This window comes from Pieris brassicae, chromosome 7, assembly GCF_905147105.1.
Source record: "Pieris brassicae chromosome 7, ilPieBrab1.1, whole genome shotgun sequence".
NCBI classification, from domain to species: Eukaryota; Metazoa; Arthropoda; class Insecta; order Lepidoptera; family Pieridae; genus Pieris; species Pieris brassicae.
Window position 1 is genome coordinate 4,068,188 of NC_059671.1, and position 20,408 is coordinate 4,088,595.

The 20,408-nt window shown below is 33.7% G+C and overlaps 1 protein-coding gene across 2 annotated transcripts in view; it reads left to right on the forward strand.

Moving 5' to 3' along the window:
• The window catches only part of LOC123712106, a 102,613-nt gene extending 83,094 nt beyond the window's left edge, over nt 1–19,519 (forward strand). Inside the window, exons 4-8 of one of the 2 annotated variants that reach the window (XM_045665059.1) lie at nt 14,548–14,688; nt 16,016–16,138; nt 16,214–17,306; nt 17,408–17,999; nt 18,077–19,519. In XM_045665059.1, coding sequence (XP_045521015.1) covers nt 14,634–14,688; nt 16,016–16,138; nt 16,214–17,306; nt 17,408–17,999; nt 18,077–19,246 — 3,033 coding nt within the window. In that variant the 5' untranslated portion in view covers nt 14,548–14,633 and the 3' untranslated portion in view covers nt 19,247–19,519. The remainder of the gene's footprint in view (nt 1–14,547; nt 14,689–16,015; nt 16,139–16,213; nt 17,307–17,407; nt 18,000–18,076) is intronic. The other variant, XM_045665060.1, reaches the window with a different exon arrangement.
• The last annotated feature ends 889 nt before the right edge of the window (nt 19,520–20,408 follow it).

Genomic DNA, 20,408 nt, shown 5'->3' on the forward strand with positions numbered 1-20,408 from the left:
AATACAAATAATACAATTATTTCATTTTACCTTATTACTACTAAGATTCTTACATTACAATACATACAATTTCATTAATTGTAATAGAATTATTACTAGCATTGTTATCGTTATCGTAATTATATATTTTTGTTATTAATGGCTTCGAATCTCTTCGAATCAACCATGGTAGGGACATGAAAAAGATGACTTAACATTAAACTGCTAAACTCCCAGACAGGAATTAATCCAAATATGCGTATAACAATTATAATTTTCATGTTAATGTATAAACTTATCCACACAAATACCCCTTAGGTCATGTAAATGATGCATTTTATCGTAAAGCCCTCGTTTTCAACAATTCGGACAACTAAATTTAGCGTAAATAATGTGCATCTGTGTATTACTATCATAAATATATAAATAACATTTCATATATATTTAAATATTATACACGCTTTCTTTCTACTGCAAAGATTAATAACTACATCTTCACCATTATAATCAACGACTGTACAGCCCCTTATGGGCTAAGTCCAATCTATAACGTGCTTGTAGCGTCTAACTTTGAACACTTATTATTTCGAGGTCTTTAACTCCATCCCGCCAGGTGATGAGTACCGCAAGGACTTTGGGGGGTTCTGACGTCCGCATTCGGTGCACTTTATGTACGATGTTGGCGTCGTCAAGACTGTTATAGACAATTATGTAGGCCCTCTATTATTCTTACATAGACAATAGATAAGAAATAAAAAACGATTAATTTTTTTTTTGAAGTGAAACTTCTTTATCGGCGTTGGAAAAACATTTACCGTCACATTTTTCGCGTTACGCGCCATCTATTTCTTGTCCCCACCACGGTTGATTAGAAGAGATTTGAAGCCATTAATAACAAAAAAATATAATAACGATAACATTGATAGTAATAATTCTATTACAATTAATGAAATTCTGCAATAATCTGAGAAGTAATTGTATTATTCGTTTTCATGTCTATGATAATAAAAGCCTTTTGTTAAACTATATTTCAATTATAATTCAACTTTATTTAACCAATTTCTGTAAAGTTGCTATATAGTAGATAATTTTTCGAAAAATAAGGTCATAAAGAAGTTTCACTTCTTAAGTGTGTACACTAGTACGCGCACACATTCTTTTAAATTGTGTTTATAAGTTTGTCACAAGTTTATATATACTATATGAACCTTTTCTCACAAACTGTACAAATATGCAACAATAGAAAATATCAAAAACAATTTATTCAGTACACGAGTTTTGCGTAGAGACTTCTACCTTGGATTTCCTCTAAACAAATACACCGAGAGCAGGACATTTACAATTCAGACAGTAGACAAAGTGGGTAGCGTCCGAGGGCCTTTCGAAATTGAGCACTAATACGCGAATATTAGTTTTGTAGACAGCACCACTAGAACTGGTAACTTAATACTGAGCGAGGTTTATTTAACGTATTTTCGTACTTAACTTTTATTTAAAACTTTGTTAGCCTAATTTTCTTCAGAAACATTTTACAAAGCACTTTTTAGTCATAAGCGTACCTTTAAGTTTCCGTCCGAAAACGCAACCCTAAATGAAACAACTACTACCAATGTTAAAGACAAGTAATTATTAACGAGTTTAATTTATGATTTTAATAGAATTTGTCTCCTGCATCAAATTTTAATTTACGAGTTGAAAGCTCCTAATCCTAAAAGTCAAATAATAGAGTTAATCTATATGCATTTCAAATGTATATATTCAAATTACGAACATCATTACACAATCAAAAATTGATTCAAATGAAAATATTATCATATTTTAAACCACGAAATATTCACCCTCCATTAAAACCTTTTAAAATATCCCATTGACATTTTCTGCATCAAGTATTCCTTTTATGCTCTGTTGCTATCGAAAATAAAAATGAGAATCAGAAAAGAATAGCAGTACTAATGAATTTAAATGTTATTCAATTAAATGCACATGAATTATTCAGACAGTAGGAAAGAATTCCTTCGAGCGACAGCCTTAAAGATCTTGGGTATAATTAATTACTTTTTAGTTATGTACACCGATTGCATGTTTTAGAAATATATATTTTTTGGAAAATATGTATTTTATAATGTTTGTAATTTATATACATAAAATCGGTCTCCCGCAGTGCTGTAAAACACTGGAAACGTTATAAAAATGTAATAAATTCACATTTATATCAGTTGACGTTTGGTTGAAGTTTTAGTGTAATCTTGTATAAGTATTTTATAATTACATTTTAGACTTTGTTTAGTTATATATTACTTATTTATGCAGTTTTGTGCTAGAGGCCGATGTTTAAGGTCAACCGTTGCATACAGCGACATCTTGGTTTAAAGTGTACGTGTGTGCAAATAAGTGGTAATAAATTACATTGCATTAGAACTTACAGGAAGACTAGTTAAGCTTTGAACCACTTTTTCTTTGTAATACGCAAGGTAAGACAGGAAATTTACTATTCATGTTTAGTATGTATGACAGAAACTATTTCAAAATTGCTATTTATAGTGACTACTGTAATTATGTAATATTAGGTCCTTACATATGAAATTGGCGTATTTCGTACTGGCCACTTTAATCACGATGTTCTCCTCTTTGGTAAGGAATTTCAAATTCAAATTTGTACAGCTATTTACTCATGTATTTGTGCTTCGATGACCGTCATTCATTTGTTTTTTCTGTTTGCGTCACTCATTTTACAAAATGGAAAACTTAAAGTATCGCATTATTTACGGGTACGAGTTCCGCCGTGGCACTAGTGCTGGGGAAACGACTCGAAGGGTGAATGATGTGTATGGCGGTCATGTTGCAAAAGAAAACACAGCTCGTTTTTGGTTCCAACGTTTTCGTTCTGGAAATTTCGACCTGCAGAACAAGCCCCGTGGACGGCCTGAGACCCAAGTTGATAATGAAGTATTGAAGGCCATTGTGGAAGCGGATCTATCGCAAACCACGTCCGAGTTAGCTGCAGGCTGCGGTGTTAGTGATAAAACTGTTTTAATTCACTTGAAGCCTATTGGGAAGATTAAAAAGCTTGAAAGGTGGGTACCTCACGAATTGACTGAAGCAAACCGGCAAACGCGCGTCGATTGCTGCGTTACATTACTGAACCGGTACAATAATGAAGGTATTTTAAACCGAATAATTACATGTGATGAAAAATGGATTCTTTACGATAATCGGAACCGCTCAGCGCAATGGTTGGATCCTGGCCAGCCAGCCAAATCCTGCCCCAAGCGAAAATTAACCCCAAAAAAGTTACTTGTAAGCGTTTGGTGGACTAGTGCCGGTATTGTTCATTGGAGTTTTCTTAAATCTGGCTAGACTATTACGGCTGATGTCTATTGTCAGCAATTGCAAACCATGATGGAAAAGCTAGCGGCTAAACAACCTAGGCTGGCCAATCGCTCCACGCCACTGCTACTTCACGACAACGCTAGACCACACACTGCACACCAGACGGCTACCAAATTAGAAGAGCTTCAATTGGAATGTCTAAGACATCCTCCCCGGACTCCCCGGACATACTTTGATTAATTAAATATATTATATTTAAAAATATTCGACTTTTTGTTCCTCCCACACAAACCGCCAATTTCATATGTAAGGACCTAATATTATAACTAAGTTTAGCAAAGCACAATGTGAAAGATTAAGCGTAACCCAGAGAGCCAGGGAAAGAAGTATAATAAAGAAAAGTAGAATTGACAAAATAAGTAACAAGAATTTAAGAGATAAAACTGACGTTACACATAAAACAAAATAACTGATATGGATATGGGCTGGACATACCATAAGAAGAGCAGATAAATGGGATAAAATCCTATCACTATGGCCGTAAAAATGGAGGTAGGCGATTCAAAAGGTGGGTCGATGAAATCATGGAAGTGGCTGGACGTAACTGGTATAGTATAAGAAAAAAATAGAGGACAATGGGGGAGGCATTTGGCCGTAGGCACACAGAATCGGTTATCGTGGAATAAGAAAAACAATAACTATAATGTATAAATAATAATAAATAAAATTAACTAAGATTTGAGTTTTCGGTTAAAATTAATGTAATGATTTCAAATTTTTGCGAGTCCATTCGGAAGAGCGTACGCTACTATAGCCTATAGAAAACTATATCCTTGAATTCCCATCTCATAACTCCTCCTTTCTTGACGAATACTTAAGGTCTCTATAGTTTGGCTATGGAATTCACTGTCACCTGTCCACATCGTCTATAACTGTCGTACTAGTACTGACGTGAGACTGATCTTAAATTATCGTGATATATATGCAGTTTTACATTTTATTTTTCATGTATCCTTTTTTCGTTTAGTTTGACATTTTTGTTCCTGTTTAGTTTTGTCTCAATAAGTATATGTAATGTGTACTTTTGCATTCCTTGCCTACCTTATCTAATTTAATAAATTTTTTTCTCACAGTGGTTGCCTGTAAGTGATTGCTCGAAAGGGATAAGGCCGCCAGTTGCCCTCCTTTCATTTAATTATATTCCATTTTTATATTGTAATGCAACGAAGTGGTAATAATGAATGTGTTGAAAAAGAAATTGAACACATTGAAGAAATAATTCTTTAGTAATGATAAACATTAATATATAATAAAGTTACATACTTTTTGAATTGTACATTTGAAACATTTGAAAGGCTTTCAAACTCAAATACTTAAATTGTATCAGTCAACTTTTAAAACCCTTAATCGGATTATTCTTCGTTTTCTTTTACGACTCTTAAGTTATTCAATGGATAAACTGTAGGTGAAAACGCTGAAATTATTTAAAATTAATTAAAAGAATTTATACTTATATAGGTAGGTATTAATTGATTACGTATTAGAATTAAACCATTACTTAGACGAAAGGGTGCTTAATAAACTTGTTATTTTTATATAATTATAATTTAAACCCCACTTGTTTAAATCAATCCCAAACTTAAAAAAATGTCATTTCCCATTTTCCCTAAGGACACATTTTTTCGTCTGTTTCCAGGCCACAAAAACACAAACTCGTAAGATAATACTCACAAAAGTAACTATAGAAAGAGAGTAATAATGAATCAATTCGCTACCGAAAATAAAATATTTTAGACATGCTAAATGGGGCTTAAGATTTATGGTTGACACTTTGATAAACATTACATCCTTATCTCATAAGCCTTTGCCGGTGTCTCATGCAAATTGATGGCGTGTTCACTCATTTTGTTTGTTTTGCCTCAATCCTAAAGATAAATCTGGGTATTCAGAATCGATTTATTGATCTAGCAAAAGTTAGCCAAACTATGACAAAGGTTTTGTGTTAAAGTTGCGTCAGCAATATTTTTTCTGTGGATAACATTTCGACCAAAAAAATCAAAATATAATATAAAGAAAAATACTTAATGAAACATGCAATCTAAAGCCTGGAGCATATTGTAGCCATTACTATTATTTGAATTTAGCCTAAGCCACACTCAACGGACGAAACTCCGAAAGATGTCAGGATAAAAATATGTTTGTGTTGGTTAGAGGGTTATCTAAGTTGGTCGCCCACACTCTGTCGCCATAATAAATTTTGTGACAAACAATATTCCCGTGCTTTTGTCTGGCCTCGGACGAGAATCGATCGAGCACAACAATACCACGTAGTACCTACTTGTCTCTTTGCAATAAAGTGACTACAACAGGAACGTCTGCATCGCAAGACTTGGCGCATATTTAATGGCTTCTATCCAATTGTTGTACAATAAATAAATCAAAGCCATACGAAAAGTAATCTTGAGTCTGCGGGATAATATCATCTTTGTTAGAATACTTTCAGACGTTATTACAATTTTTTATTAATCAGTTAGTCACTGTACAATATTAAGAAGGAATTTGCTTGTAAGTTAATTCCCAATCTACATTTTAAATATATAATCTTGACTTAATGTCCCTTAATGTGTAACCACTAAGTGGGACAGAGGGCGTTCTCAGTGAGTCTCCATCGCGTTCGGTCTTGAGCTTCGTATTTCACCTCGCTCCAAGTATTTCCGGCCCTCTTTGTCTCATCTGCAACTGTACAACGCCAGGTTTGTTTGGGACGGCCACGTTTCCGCTTTACTTGCGAGTTCTAATCAAGCGCCTGCTTGGGATTATAATTGGAATCTTTTCGGAGCGTGTGTTTATTAATTTTACTACGAGAAGCGAAGTTATTCGTGTGAAATTCCATACCACACTTACTGTCTATCTCTAAATGATTGCCTTGAAATGATTTATATATGCACAGTTAAAAGGATTAAGGAAATTCTAAACCTACCTATTTTTAAAGTATACAAACGTATTCAAACTTGCCTAGGACGGGTTTTATTTATACTGAATATTGCAGTATTCAATAGTTACTCGGCGAATTCACCTTTGCAACGAGCTTCAGAATCTCCACAAAGTAAAGTCACAATATTATTTATCTCGTACAAATAGAGTATCTAAATATACGGCGTATTACGAGTAAATCTCGAACTATCTCAAATTAAAATCTTCCATGGCAATACAGGCAGAATGCATCCGCCGAGTGAAGGAAGGAAAAGCGATTTTTTAAAATGAGTAACATTGTCAAAATTTAATGCTCTTTTTAATGAGCTTTTTATTAGAAGAGATCTCTTATCGACTTTAATTCGCAAATGGGGTATTTTTAGCTTTCATAAGACCCGAAAGAGGAGGTTTAAGACTTTTTAGAATTAGAATTCATCTACGACTCGAACAACTTACAAACGTATTTTTATAATCGTAATTATATTTTTTTAATACTAATGATTCGTAGGAATAGTAATTCTTACTAAATAAACAAATAATAAAGTAACGCGATCGCTGGTTTTATTTTTCGATCCTACGCGTTTATTATTTATTTAAAAATAAAATTAAAATAAGTGGCGCTTCAACCTTTTTAAGTTAACCTCTGATTTATGTATCATCAGCCTCCTCTGTGCCTGATACATGCTGGGATTTTGGGTCTAAGGCAAGCCGGTTTTCTCGCGCTGATCCTTCACCGTTCGAGCGAATATTAAATGCGAATAGAAATAATGTCCATTGGTGCACAGCCAGGGATCGAACCTACGATTTTGGAATGAGAGTGGGACGCTGAAGCGACTAGGCCAAGACTGATCTAATTAATTATTCAATTTTTTATTTTAAAAAAAGCTAAATAAATTTATATGACGATGGAACATACATTGGTTACACATTTTCTGTCGAAGCGTCGACATTTTGTAACAATAATAATATTATACTTTGCAATAGAATTATCTACCAAAAAATTAAATTTCAAACAAAGCATAATCATGGTGTATACAGTCTCAATCGCGTAGTTTTATATAGATATTGAAAGCATCTTGAAAATCATTTTATTGTATTTATTTGTTAACACCCTCTTCAATATGAAATCTGGTAAAGAATTCTCACAATATCGTCACACCACGGATTTTCATAAAACGCAATTAAATAATAATATATTGTGAATAATTCCTTGGCGCTCGATTTTTGATGTTTAGGCAATGATTAAGCCGAGATTTTCATAATAATCTTCCATGAAATGAGATTCGCGAATTGCTTTTATCCATTGAGCCTACAAATTTGGATTGATGTCTCTATCTATATAGACATCAATCCAAGTAATACATATAGAAATCTATATGTATTACTTAATTTTCACATAATTTAAAATTTATCTTTATATTTATGAAGAGTTTGACAAAGAATAAACTCAATCGAGACAATAACCGTGAGTCTGGTTCGTAAAATAACTATTTTCATGCAAATATTTACGCAGATGCTAAATTATTTGTTAAAATCATGTTCAACGTTTAATCAATAATATCAAATTGTCTGTGGCAGTCTCCCGCTAGCCACCACTGACAGCACTTAACGTTAGTCGGAAATAGCTGGGATGTATGTACGGATCGCTTATCTGCTATTTTTATTCGTTTAGTTTAATGAATAGGCATTCTCGCTCTTAAAACTTAATTACTAACATTGATGTGAATATTGATAAATTTTACAACAATCTTCATACTTACCGCAACTTTGTGTATCACACTCTTAATAAGGTTAATATTTTTATTTAGTTTTAGTTTTTTTTTCTAGTTAAATTTTTCCCTTGCTAATTTGATATTTTTATGTTCTAATATAATCGATGTGTATAAAATTTGTGATGTTATATTTTCTTGTATTTTAAGAATCCATGTTGATTAGGATTTATAATAAATAATTTAAGTTCAACACCTATTGTTGTCTCTTGTGAATTGTTATTTAAATAAGTCTACTCGCCTAATCCGAATTACGTCAAAACAACATAAATACATGGGATTTTCCGTTAATTATATTATTATAGACCCATACTTGTATTCTAATAAAACAAAATTCAAAGGACTTAGATCTGTTTTATCTGTAATTAGATTTAAACAAATCGTTAAACTGGATTATGGAAGACTTTATTGCATGGGCTCTCTATGGAACAATGTGTCAAAACGGTAGGCATAAACGGACACAAAAATCTGTTCAATTTTAAATTTCGAATTCTGGTTTAATATATGTTAACAGGAAAATTGTGTCAATTATTGTTAGAAAATCCTTGACATCTCGAAATACATGATGTAAATAACAATAGAATTAACTCTTCACAAATCAAAATAATGTGGGCGTATGCAAGAATAGAATTTAGCGATTGTTAAATTTTAAAGGCGCACCCTTCGCACTTTGCTCACTCAATCATTACACTGATTAAACAGTAATTTACAACTATTATTGTATATGCAATTTATATAAAAGATTGTCTGGTCACGAGAGTAACATTTAAATAAAATGTTGTGGCGTGGTTGGAAGTGGTTGCCTGGAAGAGATCGCTCGAAAGCAATAAGGCCGCCAGTTGCCCTCCTTTTCATTTAATGCTGCAATATTATTATGTTTCTGCAACGAAGTGTTAATAAATAATAAATAAACCATGATTTCTGGTTGCACTCCACAGTGGTTATAAACGTTATGGACATAAATTACATCCATTAAAGTTCTATTTAATTTTTTATGTATAAATTCATCTATATTTAATTTAGAAAATTTCTACCATAACTTTTATGAATTCCATACCCTTCTTATAGTGTAAAGCACAACTCCACGAGTACCTCAAGTAATAATAACATACTATATGTTTTTAATACAATACAACACATATATACACCTGATTGCGCATCACGAATGAATGCCTCTACTAACACGACTGCCGAGAATAACAAAAGATCATTGTAAATTCATAGATAATACTTCTTCTTTTTAAAATAAGCAACAATATCGAAGGAGGTTTTATTTTATTTTATAAAGACAAATGCAACTACTTTTTATTGTATTCATTCCTCTTTTCTCTCTTTTAACTTAACTCTATATTACAATTCAAATACCGAATATTATTATCGTATACTTTTAAGTGTGTTTTAAACTTATAATCTTTAAAATTGGAACTTATTAAATTTACAGATAATGACAAAAGCCACATATTATCTGTGGTATAGCTGTAATGGGTCGGGCAGGAGTGTTATATAAGCAAATTTAAAGTTCTGTATTAGTATAATGAAGAGAAACCCTATAGTATCAGTAAACATGAACTTTAGAGTTAATTCGTAGCGAGGAAATAAGTACCTGTGGCTTTGTTAAGCAAGCTCACATTAAACAATGTTTGAAAGGGATTATGTCTTCATAAACTAACTAACCACCACCTGATCAACTAAAATTGACGTCATGCCTTACATAACTTACTTTTGTGATTGTTTATCAAACAATAAGACTGAAACTGTAATCCTTGTAACTACTTATATTAAATATCTGTGCACTAGCGATACATTTGATTGAAATCGGATTTTTAAACACAAGCGACCAAGAAACCGATACTGAATGGCCACTACCTGGGTTCTAGCGCCATCTTTGTTTCGTGTAGGCGACTGAATATTAATAAGCACAGACTAGTTTTTTAAACAATTCTCTTTTTTTCTAAGAAATAAAAAAGTACAGAGATATAGAAATAGTTTAAAATTTTAAGTAAATTTACTTGTATAATAAGGCCAGTAAGTTAAACTATTAAGTTTTGTTATACATGTTTATCGTCAAATCTTATAAAATTACAAATCAATCATTACTATAAAAGCTTTGTCTTACATAAAAGTCAATTACAAAGCTAATACGTTGATATTATTTGCAGCTATTTATTCGAGAGAATGCAGATCACGTCACAGTAGTAAAATAATATAACTTTATCCTTCACGTCAACGTTTTGAATAAAATGCAAAACGTGCTTGGGCTGCAGCCAAACCATTTCTGCGCACCTCCAGCTCTTAACTCGTTCTCCACGGTATTTTCGAGGTACAACTTGTACGAAAGTCTTAAATATGTTTACATATTATTGTCATTATACAATTGTTATAATTTGATTGACTAGCAGTATTGGACTTGTGGCTTCAGCGACACTCATCCTTGAGGTCGTAGGTTCCATCCCTGGGTGAGGACTTTCGTTCTATGTGCGCATTTAACATTCGCTGGAACGGTGAAGCAAAACATCATGATGAAACAGGCTTGCGTTAGACCCAAAAAAGCCGACGCCATGTGTCAAGCACAGGAGCCCTACAGATACCGGCAAACGCAGAAGCTATTTTTTAGGTATCAGTGGAAGGGGGGCGGTGGGAGAGTGTCGTGTCATTCGCGCGATTGGTAAATCAGTGGAGGTTTGTGTCCCGCGCTGAGTACAATGCGCAAACTTTCCCCCACTCCTTTGTTTAATGCGCAAGAAGTTTGCCGGTATCTGTACTTGCTCTTGAGGCCCACACCAAAAATAGGTTGGAGCGTCACTATTTTTTTTTATCATTGAATTAACAAGACCCTATTGACATATTACCTTTGTAGTAATGTGCGTGGAGTATTTTCTATTAATGTAACAAGTTTTAATAATTCAATAAATAATTGCATCAAACAGACTACATATGTATTTAAAAAAATGAAAAAAAAATTTGGTTATAAATAAATATGCTATTTAGAGTTTAAAAACCTCATGTACGTGATTTAGGAAGCTTGAAAACATAACACGATCGGGACGCTGTCAAAAACTGACATTATCGTAAGCTTGACAAAGCTTAACCAAGCTGCTGAGGAGGAAGTTAATTACTTTCAGTAGAAGTAAAATGCTGACACTCAAAACTATCGTTAGGAATGCGAGAGCGTTTACAATATGAATAGCACCACAAACCGCGTTCATCTCACTCGCAAACACTTTACACCCTTCCTTTACCGTACTTTGATGACGTCCTCGCATTTTTTATATCATTTTGTGTTAGCAAAGGCAAAGCTTTTTGAAAGATCATTTTAATTTTAAATCACGCGTCTTGCGAGGACGTTAACCTCTTGTGAATTTTACAGCCAATTGAGTGATCATGTGCGTAGATAGCAAGGGGTCTGCGCTTTTTATTTTAATTTATGGCTCATAGAAATCGTTTTCTGTCTTCACCATAAATAAATGATTCTTAATTCAAATTGAAATCAACAAAGGTTTTTTTATCGATAGCCGGATGCTATATGTACAGCGTTCTATATTTAAAAAAAATGTGATTATCTACTACTCGTAGCTGCTTACGGATCGTATATATAGAAAGGCTTTAATCAAAAGTAAACAACCGTTAGCTAGCATATTCAAATGACGGGTGCTTAGGAACTTAGGGTGCATTCAAATGGTTTGAATGCAGTCTGCCAGACTAGCGACTGGACTGGAGCACAATAGATGCCAATTTGCACAGGAATTTGGTTCAGATGCCTCCGCGCTGACACAGCCAGCATACTGACGTGTCTTCGGGCGGTTCAATTACTGTATAATATATACAACAGAATATTCAATTAAATATCTAACGTACAGCTTTAAACCTACTTGATCGACAACATAAATTTAGTTACCGTCAGAAAAACATGAATGATGTTATTCAATTCCTATGTAGTCCAATCCTATTAATTCGGTTTCGAATATGATTAAAAACTTATAATAAGGTAATTTAACATTAATCTAATTCAAATACGAATAATGTTTTTGTCAGCTATATTTCCATTCATAATGCTGAATATACCGATACTCGAAGACGCTTACAGGGCTTCTATAACTCACTTTACCATTGTTTTAATATTATTATATATCCGTGCTCAGGAGTCATTAAAATTAAATCAAATTCACGAATTTAAGTAGTCAAATTTGGCCCTTAACGCGAATGAGATTTAATGTACATATTTGTTATAATTTCAATATATAATTTAACTTATAACAAATACATTTAATCTCATACCAATCCATAAAATATCTAGCCTCTATTGAATGGAATTTAATCATCCTATAGGAATAGTCCGGTCCTATTTAAGACATTTCGTAGTGCACTGCAAATTCCAGAGCTAACCTATCCGACCTTAAATCCTCCGTGCCTTCAAATGCCAGCCCCACAATGGATGCCAATCGTGAATTACCAAATGTAATCAGTCGATCAACAAAAGTAATACTACTAATTTAATACCTATTATTTGTTACCGTTTTATTCCTTGGTGTATTTGGTGCATTGTTTATTATTCAAACAATACAATGCTTAGCTGTGTAGTCCACGTCGTCTTTACTTAATAAAAGTATTGAATTTGTTTTAATACATTGATGAAACAAAGCCTTGTGCTTTTTCAGACTGAGCATAGTAAAAACAACTAGATACACTGTTTAGTTTCTATCGCCTTGGCAAAGTTGCTTTAACGTGCAACTTTCTTGTGCGCATTCGCTCGAACGGTGAAAGAAAACATCGTGAGGAAACCGGCTTGCTTTAGACCCAAAAAGTCGATGTTGTGTCAAGCACAGCAGGCTGATCACCTAATTGACAAACAGATACAGAAACCCAAAAAAGGTTGTTACGTTTATTTGTACATTCATTTATTTTTTATCACAGCCCTTGTAAAGTATATATATGTCACAATATATAAGCCTTTTTCTATATTTTATAACATAGTTCTAACGTATACTGATATCGGATAACGTAAACAAGTAAACTTGTTTATATTAAAAGCTATATTGGTTTTGTGCGGATTGGGATACCAATGAAATGAGAGGGTGAGGCCGCTTCAACGATTTGCATGTTGAGTGATTATTTTGTCCGTTGATGCGTGAGTGAATGCGGCATCGTTTTATAACCGTTTAATTTACTACTTCTATATAATGAAGTGAACTTATTAAATGTTTAAATTTTGCGTCGTGGGCAAATGTTCGTTTTAGAAAGAAACCTCTTATAATGACTGCACATTTGATAATGGCCTACGAAGACACTATAAGAACCTAACTTTTTCACGCAACAAGGTGCCGTTTATTTAACAGATCTTTTAGAAATAGATTCATTTTGTAGACTGAATTTTAAATAGCAGAAAGTCTAAAGCATAATTTTTAAGGAGGACACTTCCTCCGACCTGAAAGTTCGACTGAAACCAGGCCCAGTCTAATTTGGTGGCCGCGATGACTATAACAATTTTTATATATCGCCAATATATTCAATTTTTAGGAATGGCTTTGTATGATATGACTTGGAATGATTGTAGCAGTTATTATAATAATAAAATAATAATAGAGCGTAACAAATAATTAATATAATAATTATTATTATGTAATTCCATACTGATAAAAAATACATATCAAATGGGTGCTATTTGTTATTATACTCTTAGTCTACGTTAGATTTTGTTATATCCGTTTCTTTGTGTTCTGCAGTATGGATCCCTTTTGGGTAAAAGCCTCCGCCTAACCTTTCCATTTACATCTGTTTTTTGTTTCCTCCATCCATTCCTACTTAGAAACCTTATATGCCGTCATCCAATCGCTTTTGTGGTCTTCTAGCATTATTAGCAAAATAATTCACAACTATTTTGAAATCTATATCGTCAACACGAGTACCTACTACCAGTAGAAGGGTAGGATTCACAGCCGAAAATTAGCCCATAGGGCAATATACATAAAGGTTTTGTTGCGTTTTTAGACGCAAGTCACTATGACCTAAGTCTAGCTTAGACTTAAGATACTTATTTAAAATAATGTGTGCGTGTTTTACAAGTGTACACACATAAGAAGTGAAACTTCTTTATGGCCTTATCTTTCGAAAAATGATATACTATATGCAACTTTACAGAAATTGGTTAAATAAAGTTTAACAAAAGGCTTTTATTATCATAGACATGAATACAAATAATACAATTATTTAATTTTACCTTATTACTACTAAGATTATTACAGAATTTCATTAATTGTAATAGAATTATTACTGTCATTTTTATCGTTATTATATATTTTTGTTATTAATGGCTTTGAATCTCTTCGAATCAACCTAAATCTAATCGAATGGTAGGGACAAAAAAAGATGACGCGAAACGGAAAAATGTGACGCGTAAGCGAAAAAAATGTGGTAATTTTACGCCGATAAAGAAGTTGAACTTCAAAAAGTCGGTTCATAAGTCTGATCATTTACTCAATTATTCTATTATTTATTTCAGGTCCTGCTTTTTCAGACAATATGGGTATTCATCACTGTTTGAGCTGATAAACAAGATTTTTACTAGTTGAAACTCTGAGCATCAAGATGAGATTCATGGATCCGAGGTTATTCTTGCTTCTAGCAGTTTCTGCTGCACTGTGTAAGTAAATGTATCGAAAAACTTTTTCTTATAATAATCGATGAATATTTGACTATATGAGTCACGAAGTGTTAATTATTTTACTGGCTTAGTTAGCCTTGAGTACTATTGCATAAATATAATATTGCAGTTATTAATATTGTGTATTTAAGCTTATAACAATTGTCCGTGACTTGAAAACCTAAAGGTTACGAACCTTAAATCACAGGACTCATTATAAAACAAAAGCCAAAATATTTCACAATGTGTTTTGCAAAACTCGCAAAGCAATTACAGAGAAGCTAATGAGGACATATGCAGTAAATTTTATATAATATAGCTACTGGATTGACAACAGTTTAATATAACAGAAATTATATTGTCATATATAATATGAAGATATAGTCAATTTTTGCTATTTAGGTATCTTAGTTACAAAGGTTTGTTTACGTTTAATGTTAATAATATAATATTTTAAGCAAATATCACATGTTAAACAATGCACTAGTGGGTCGCTGGATCCCCACGAAATGCGGAGAAAGCACAAAGTTTAAAAAACGTGATAAATAAAGCCTAGTCCAGGCGGTGTAATATTAAATTCTTAAGATTCCTCTAAGAAATTTCAATATATAGACGGGGCGAAAATAATTGAAAGCATAGATTACTAGGCGTCCCTAAACCTTATCAATGGTGGACTATCTCGATCCACTTGCCAGCAAATTGTGCGGAAGTAACAAGAATATAGAGCAACGATGCTTGAATTTTGTTACCTACTTTCGAAAGCGAAAATGCAATATAAATTTGATTTTGGCACGGATTGTGGGGCAATAAATTTGTGACATACCAAAGTTATAAATTTAAAAATGCAATTTTAAATTAAATTGCATCTTGTTTTCAACCAATTGTGTATTTTTCAAAATATAACGAAGTACTTATTTTTTCTTATTATTTAATACAAATTAGCCACAGTGCAAACAAACTTTTATAACATGTATTTTCTAAAGTTGTTTTTCACAACCACTTAAAACAAGTGAACTATGTTTGTCTGCCAAACCATCAACAAAAATATTTCTTTTTGGAGATATTCTTTAGGTTAACGACAGTACACATCATTAATTCAAAGATACGCATGTCTTGAATGGCTTTGTTTTGTATCCAATCCCTTTTTTAACTTCACGATGGTACTAATACAGACCATTAAACATTCAATGATATTGAAGTAACACATTCAATGAGTCTTTATTATCTTTATACAAATATTCTTGTCATATTCAAGAAAGTGTATTTAATTTATTAATAATTTATTTGATAAAGACAACGATTAGACAAGATTCTTTACAATTTTCAGGCGGCGTGTCTTCAGCGAATCCAGCCAACTTTCTTACTCAAACTGTTTATGGCTTCCTGGACTTTACAACAACAATAGGAAATACTGTGATGGTGTTTTCGCCAAATTCCGCTCCACCTCCAGGTAATAATTTGTAAAAATCACTATGTTATAAAAAAATCTTTAAGCGACAAATTAAAAAAGAATGTTCAATTTCAGAACCTGTGACCGAAAAATCAGTTCAAGAAAATGTAATAGAAACCAAACCACCGCCTATAACGAGTATAAAGCCAGAAGCCATAAAACCAAGTAAAACAACGAGTAAAGAAAAAACAAACAAAGCGCCAACCCCGATCGTGGCATCGAGTGCTATATCTGTTGTAACGTCTCCACCAAAAGTTGAACAAAAGCACGCTAATGCTCCAAAACCTATTATTAAAGAACAAAAGCAAATAATTACTAAAGTTGAAGTTTATGCGGGACCTTCAAAAATCGTTGAAAATAACTCTATGAAACAAACTACTTCAAAACCTAGTAAACAAGCAACTCAACCAAATAAAAAAGAAACAAAGAAAAGTCAAACAATCAAAAGTGTTACAAATGTTGTAAGCAGCAAGGTTGATGGAAAACAAAATGTAGGCCCATCAGTTGTGGTAAACTCAAAGGTTAATAAAATGGTGGAAATAAAGTCCAGTCAAGAAGAACCGGCAATTTTAGTTACAAACAATAATATTGGGGAGCCTGAGTACGATTATTTATCACGACAACCCTCAGAGTTTGTAGAAGAAACTTATAGAGTTATAAACTTACGTCCGTCTAAACCCCATGGCCAAAAGCCTAAAGGGCCTAAGACGCGAGTTCACCCACCGACGCCTTCACAGGACGATGAAGAACATCCTCTTGGCCTGGTTACTACGCTAGGAGGTACAATTGTCAAAGATGGACTTACAACCGTACATGAAACAAGTGTTATTGGAACTTATATTTCTGGAAAATATGCTCAAGTTTTAAACAGTAATTCAAAAATATTACAAACTGGCCATAAAGGAAAAATTTCACCAAGCCCTACTCATAGAATACTAAAAACGGCAGCGCCTGCAATCGCAAAAAATCATAGACACAATCTAGAACCAACACCATCAATAAGCGATGAAGAAAATCACACTAAGGCTGCTAGAAGACAACCCAGTAGTGGTACCTCCTTTAAAAACAGACATAGAGTTCAAAATAATGAAAACGATAGCACAGAGCCAATCAATCAGTCTAAAAAATTTAAAAACAGAAATTCACCTACAGGCCAAAAAACAATCAGGTAACGTAATAGTATCATTTTCATAACCTTAAACTTTCCTCTTCTTAGCACTACTTAATTATTATTAAGGATGCACCTTCACATTAATATTCTATTTTCAGTACACGATATGGCCGACCCACAAACACTCCTCAACTGGCAACCGTCTCTGTTTTCAGTGAACCACCAGCACCACCAGCGTTTTCGAATAGAAGAAAGAACAACAATCGAAACTCTGGGCATAAGACCACAGTTACCCCACCCAGTAGTAATGATAATCAACCACGACGCGGCTTCAAACCTCGAGTACAGCCATCAGCAGTTGAACAAGTCTCGGCTTCTTCAACGAGTGTGTACAAATTCAAATTGAATCGCTCGCCAGGTTCAGGACGTTGGCAATACAAAACAAGTCCTAAACCTAAAGTGACAATTCGAAAAATGAGTGGTGATGAAGAGCCAACAACTCCCAATACAAATCCACTTTTTGACGATGTGCAATCAAATGATGTTACACCATTAGCGCGTTCAGACAACGACCTTGAGTTGTCCGGATCTCAAACTGGTCCTGGCACTCTCTTAGATAACGAATCTGATGATAATTCTATTGAAAAGCCTCCTCCAGTCGAAACTATTAAGGTAGAAATCTCTACTCCAGCAGATTTTCGAGATGTCTACTATGAAATTGCAACTCTTAAGTCTCCATATACATTCCAGGTTTGCTTTTATACTTAAGTAATATAAATATATATGGCATAAAATCATTATACTAACCTGTACTTATTTTCTTACAGGTTGGACGCGTTAAAAATACTCGTATTATTACAGTAACATCGACAATAGAAAAGCGCATAGAACCAACATCATACAATTCGCAAAGTTCTCTCAACGAACCGTTGACAGAAAATATATTGGCAACAGCGTCTCCATATGGCAAAGATCACCTGTTGGATTCAAGCATAGTCACGTTGCCAGCTATTACTCTGTCGTCTGATATTGAAACTCCGCCATTAGAAACTGTGACGGAAACATTTAGTACTACACAAAATATGCTTAAGACTCATATATTACCAATTGTAAGAGATTCTAACGTTACAAACAGTTTAACCTTTATTCAAACGTATCAAGTGACACGCTTAGTCACTGCAACGAAAACATTACCACCGTTGGACTTTTTCCAATTTATACCAAGCAAGACCCTCAAAGAATTTAACAGCAGACTGGATGAAGCTGGTTCAGAACTACATTTAGAATTAGACTTTGGTGATAGCAACGAAGACGAAGAGGGTGTACCCCGCCGCGTATTTCCATCAGACTTAGATCTTGCAAATATTGGATCAGATTTTGACCTCACAGAAATTGATAAATACAGAGACAACCACTTACGACTTAAGAAAGCACATGGACAAAATAAAAACAATCAAGTTACAGAACCACCTCTACCATCAACACCGGCGTTATCTCCAGAGCAAGCTCAACAACTGGCTTTACTACGTTTACTTAACCCTGCTGCTGCTGCCCAAATACCAAATGTAGTAACCACATCAAAGCCAATACTCAAATATGAGACGATTTACGAATCACACGTCATCCCAGTCTTCGATGGTAAAAATACGATTCAAAGTACTATATCCCGAGCAGTAGCAACAGTAACTAGGACTGAGTTTGAAGTGGGAACCAGTAGCCTTCCTGCTCTTCCTTTGAACCCCCTCTTCCCTCAACAACAATTCACAGTAACGTCCACGCCAGTCGTGATTAATACAGAAGTGGTAGCCACAAACAGCCAAGTTTTGAAACTGACATTTGGCGCTAAAACAGTTTACACAACATTATTCTCAACTGCAGTCGTACCAACAGTCTTGACATCATACGTTACATCGTCTATACCTTTACAAGCTAGTGCTGCACCTGGTTTCCCCGGATATTACCCACCCCCATATGCGCCCTTTCCTTACGTTGGTTAGACACCACAGATTTTAATATATCCCGTGATAAAATCTTAGTCTAAGCCTGTAAAATCTATGAGTGAAAATTGAAAGTAGTGTTCGTGTAATTTAAAGATAGGAGATGAACTTAAGTCTTTAGTGCACTTCAATATGAAATCATTTTCGAATAATGTGACGGTGAACATTTTATTTGGTGTGTAATAGAAATATTTTCTAATCCTTAGATATATCTAGAATAGAGTTTGTAAAAATATAAATACTCTAAGCACTTGTAATATTTGTAAATACTCTATTTATACTTTTTTATTGTATTTGTATATAGGTAATATTTCTTTAAGGTATTACGTAATTGTGCAACTATATGATAAGACCATTTGCTTTAAATAAACTTTTATATAGTATAACTGGTGTTTCTATACCCTTATGCGAAAGATAACGCACGAAACAATCACGCTTCCTTATATGCCGACCTAACGACTAAAGGTGAATACTGCTTGAACTTGTGGCCAACAAGGCCTCAGATTTCTGTATCTGTTTAATTATATTAATTATTTATTAATTGCCAAGAATGTCCTCAGCCTTCTGAGGCTGCCTGATACACGATATTAAATCTCTTAGGCATGACGGTTTCTTCACGGTTTTCCTTCATCGTTCCAGTGAGTGCACACAGACCAAAAAGTTCAATGGAGCTCAGCCTACGCTCTCAATGCTCTTCAAAAGAAACATAATTTTAAAACCCTTATTAAGTGAAAAATCACTTAAAATGAGCCATACCCACTATAAGGAAAATGAGGAGGAATTAAAATCTAAACGGAGTTCTACCACCTACCTGTGGTTAGGAAAGCCGTTCCTATATTAGAATACAGCATTCTCCCAACAACCAGACATTAATCCGAGCTTTTAGAAGCACAAGCAATTCGTACTAGTTAGTTTTATTTTATACTAGCTCCCTCGGGAACGAAACGAATCGCCTTAATATGACTTTTTTACTTAGCCTTACCAACATATGGAACATTTTAATATGGAATTGAAACTATTAAAATAAAACAACATTTTTCCATTTTTTCCTCCATAAAAACCTTCTCGGAGTTTAAGAAATAAATACATAAAAATTATGGAAGTTGGTCCAGCCGACTTCTAGTTTTACGCTTAGCAACATATTTTGTGATTCATTTTTAAT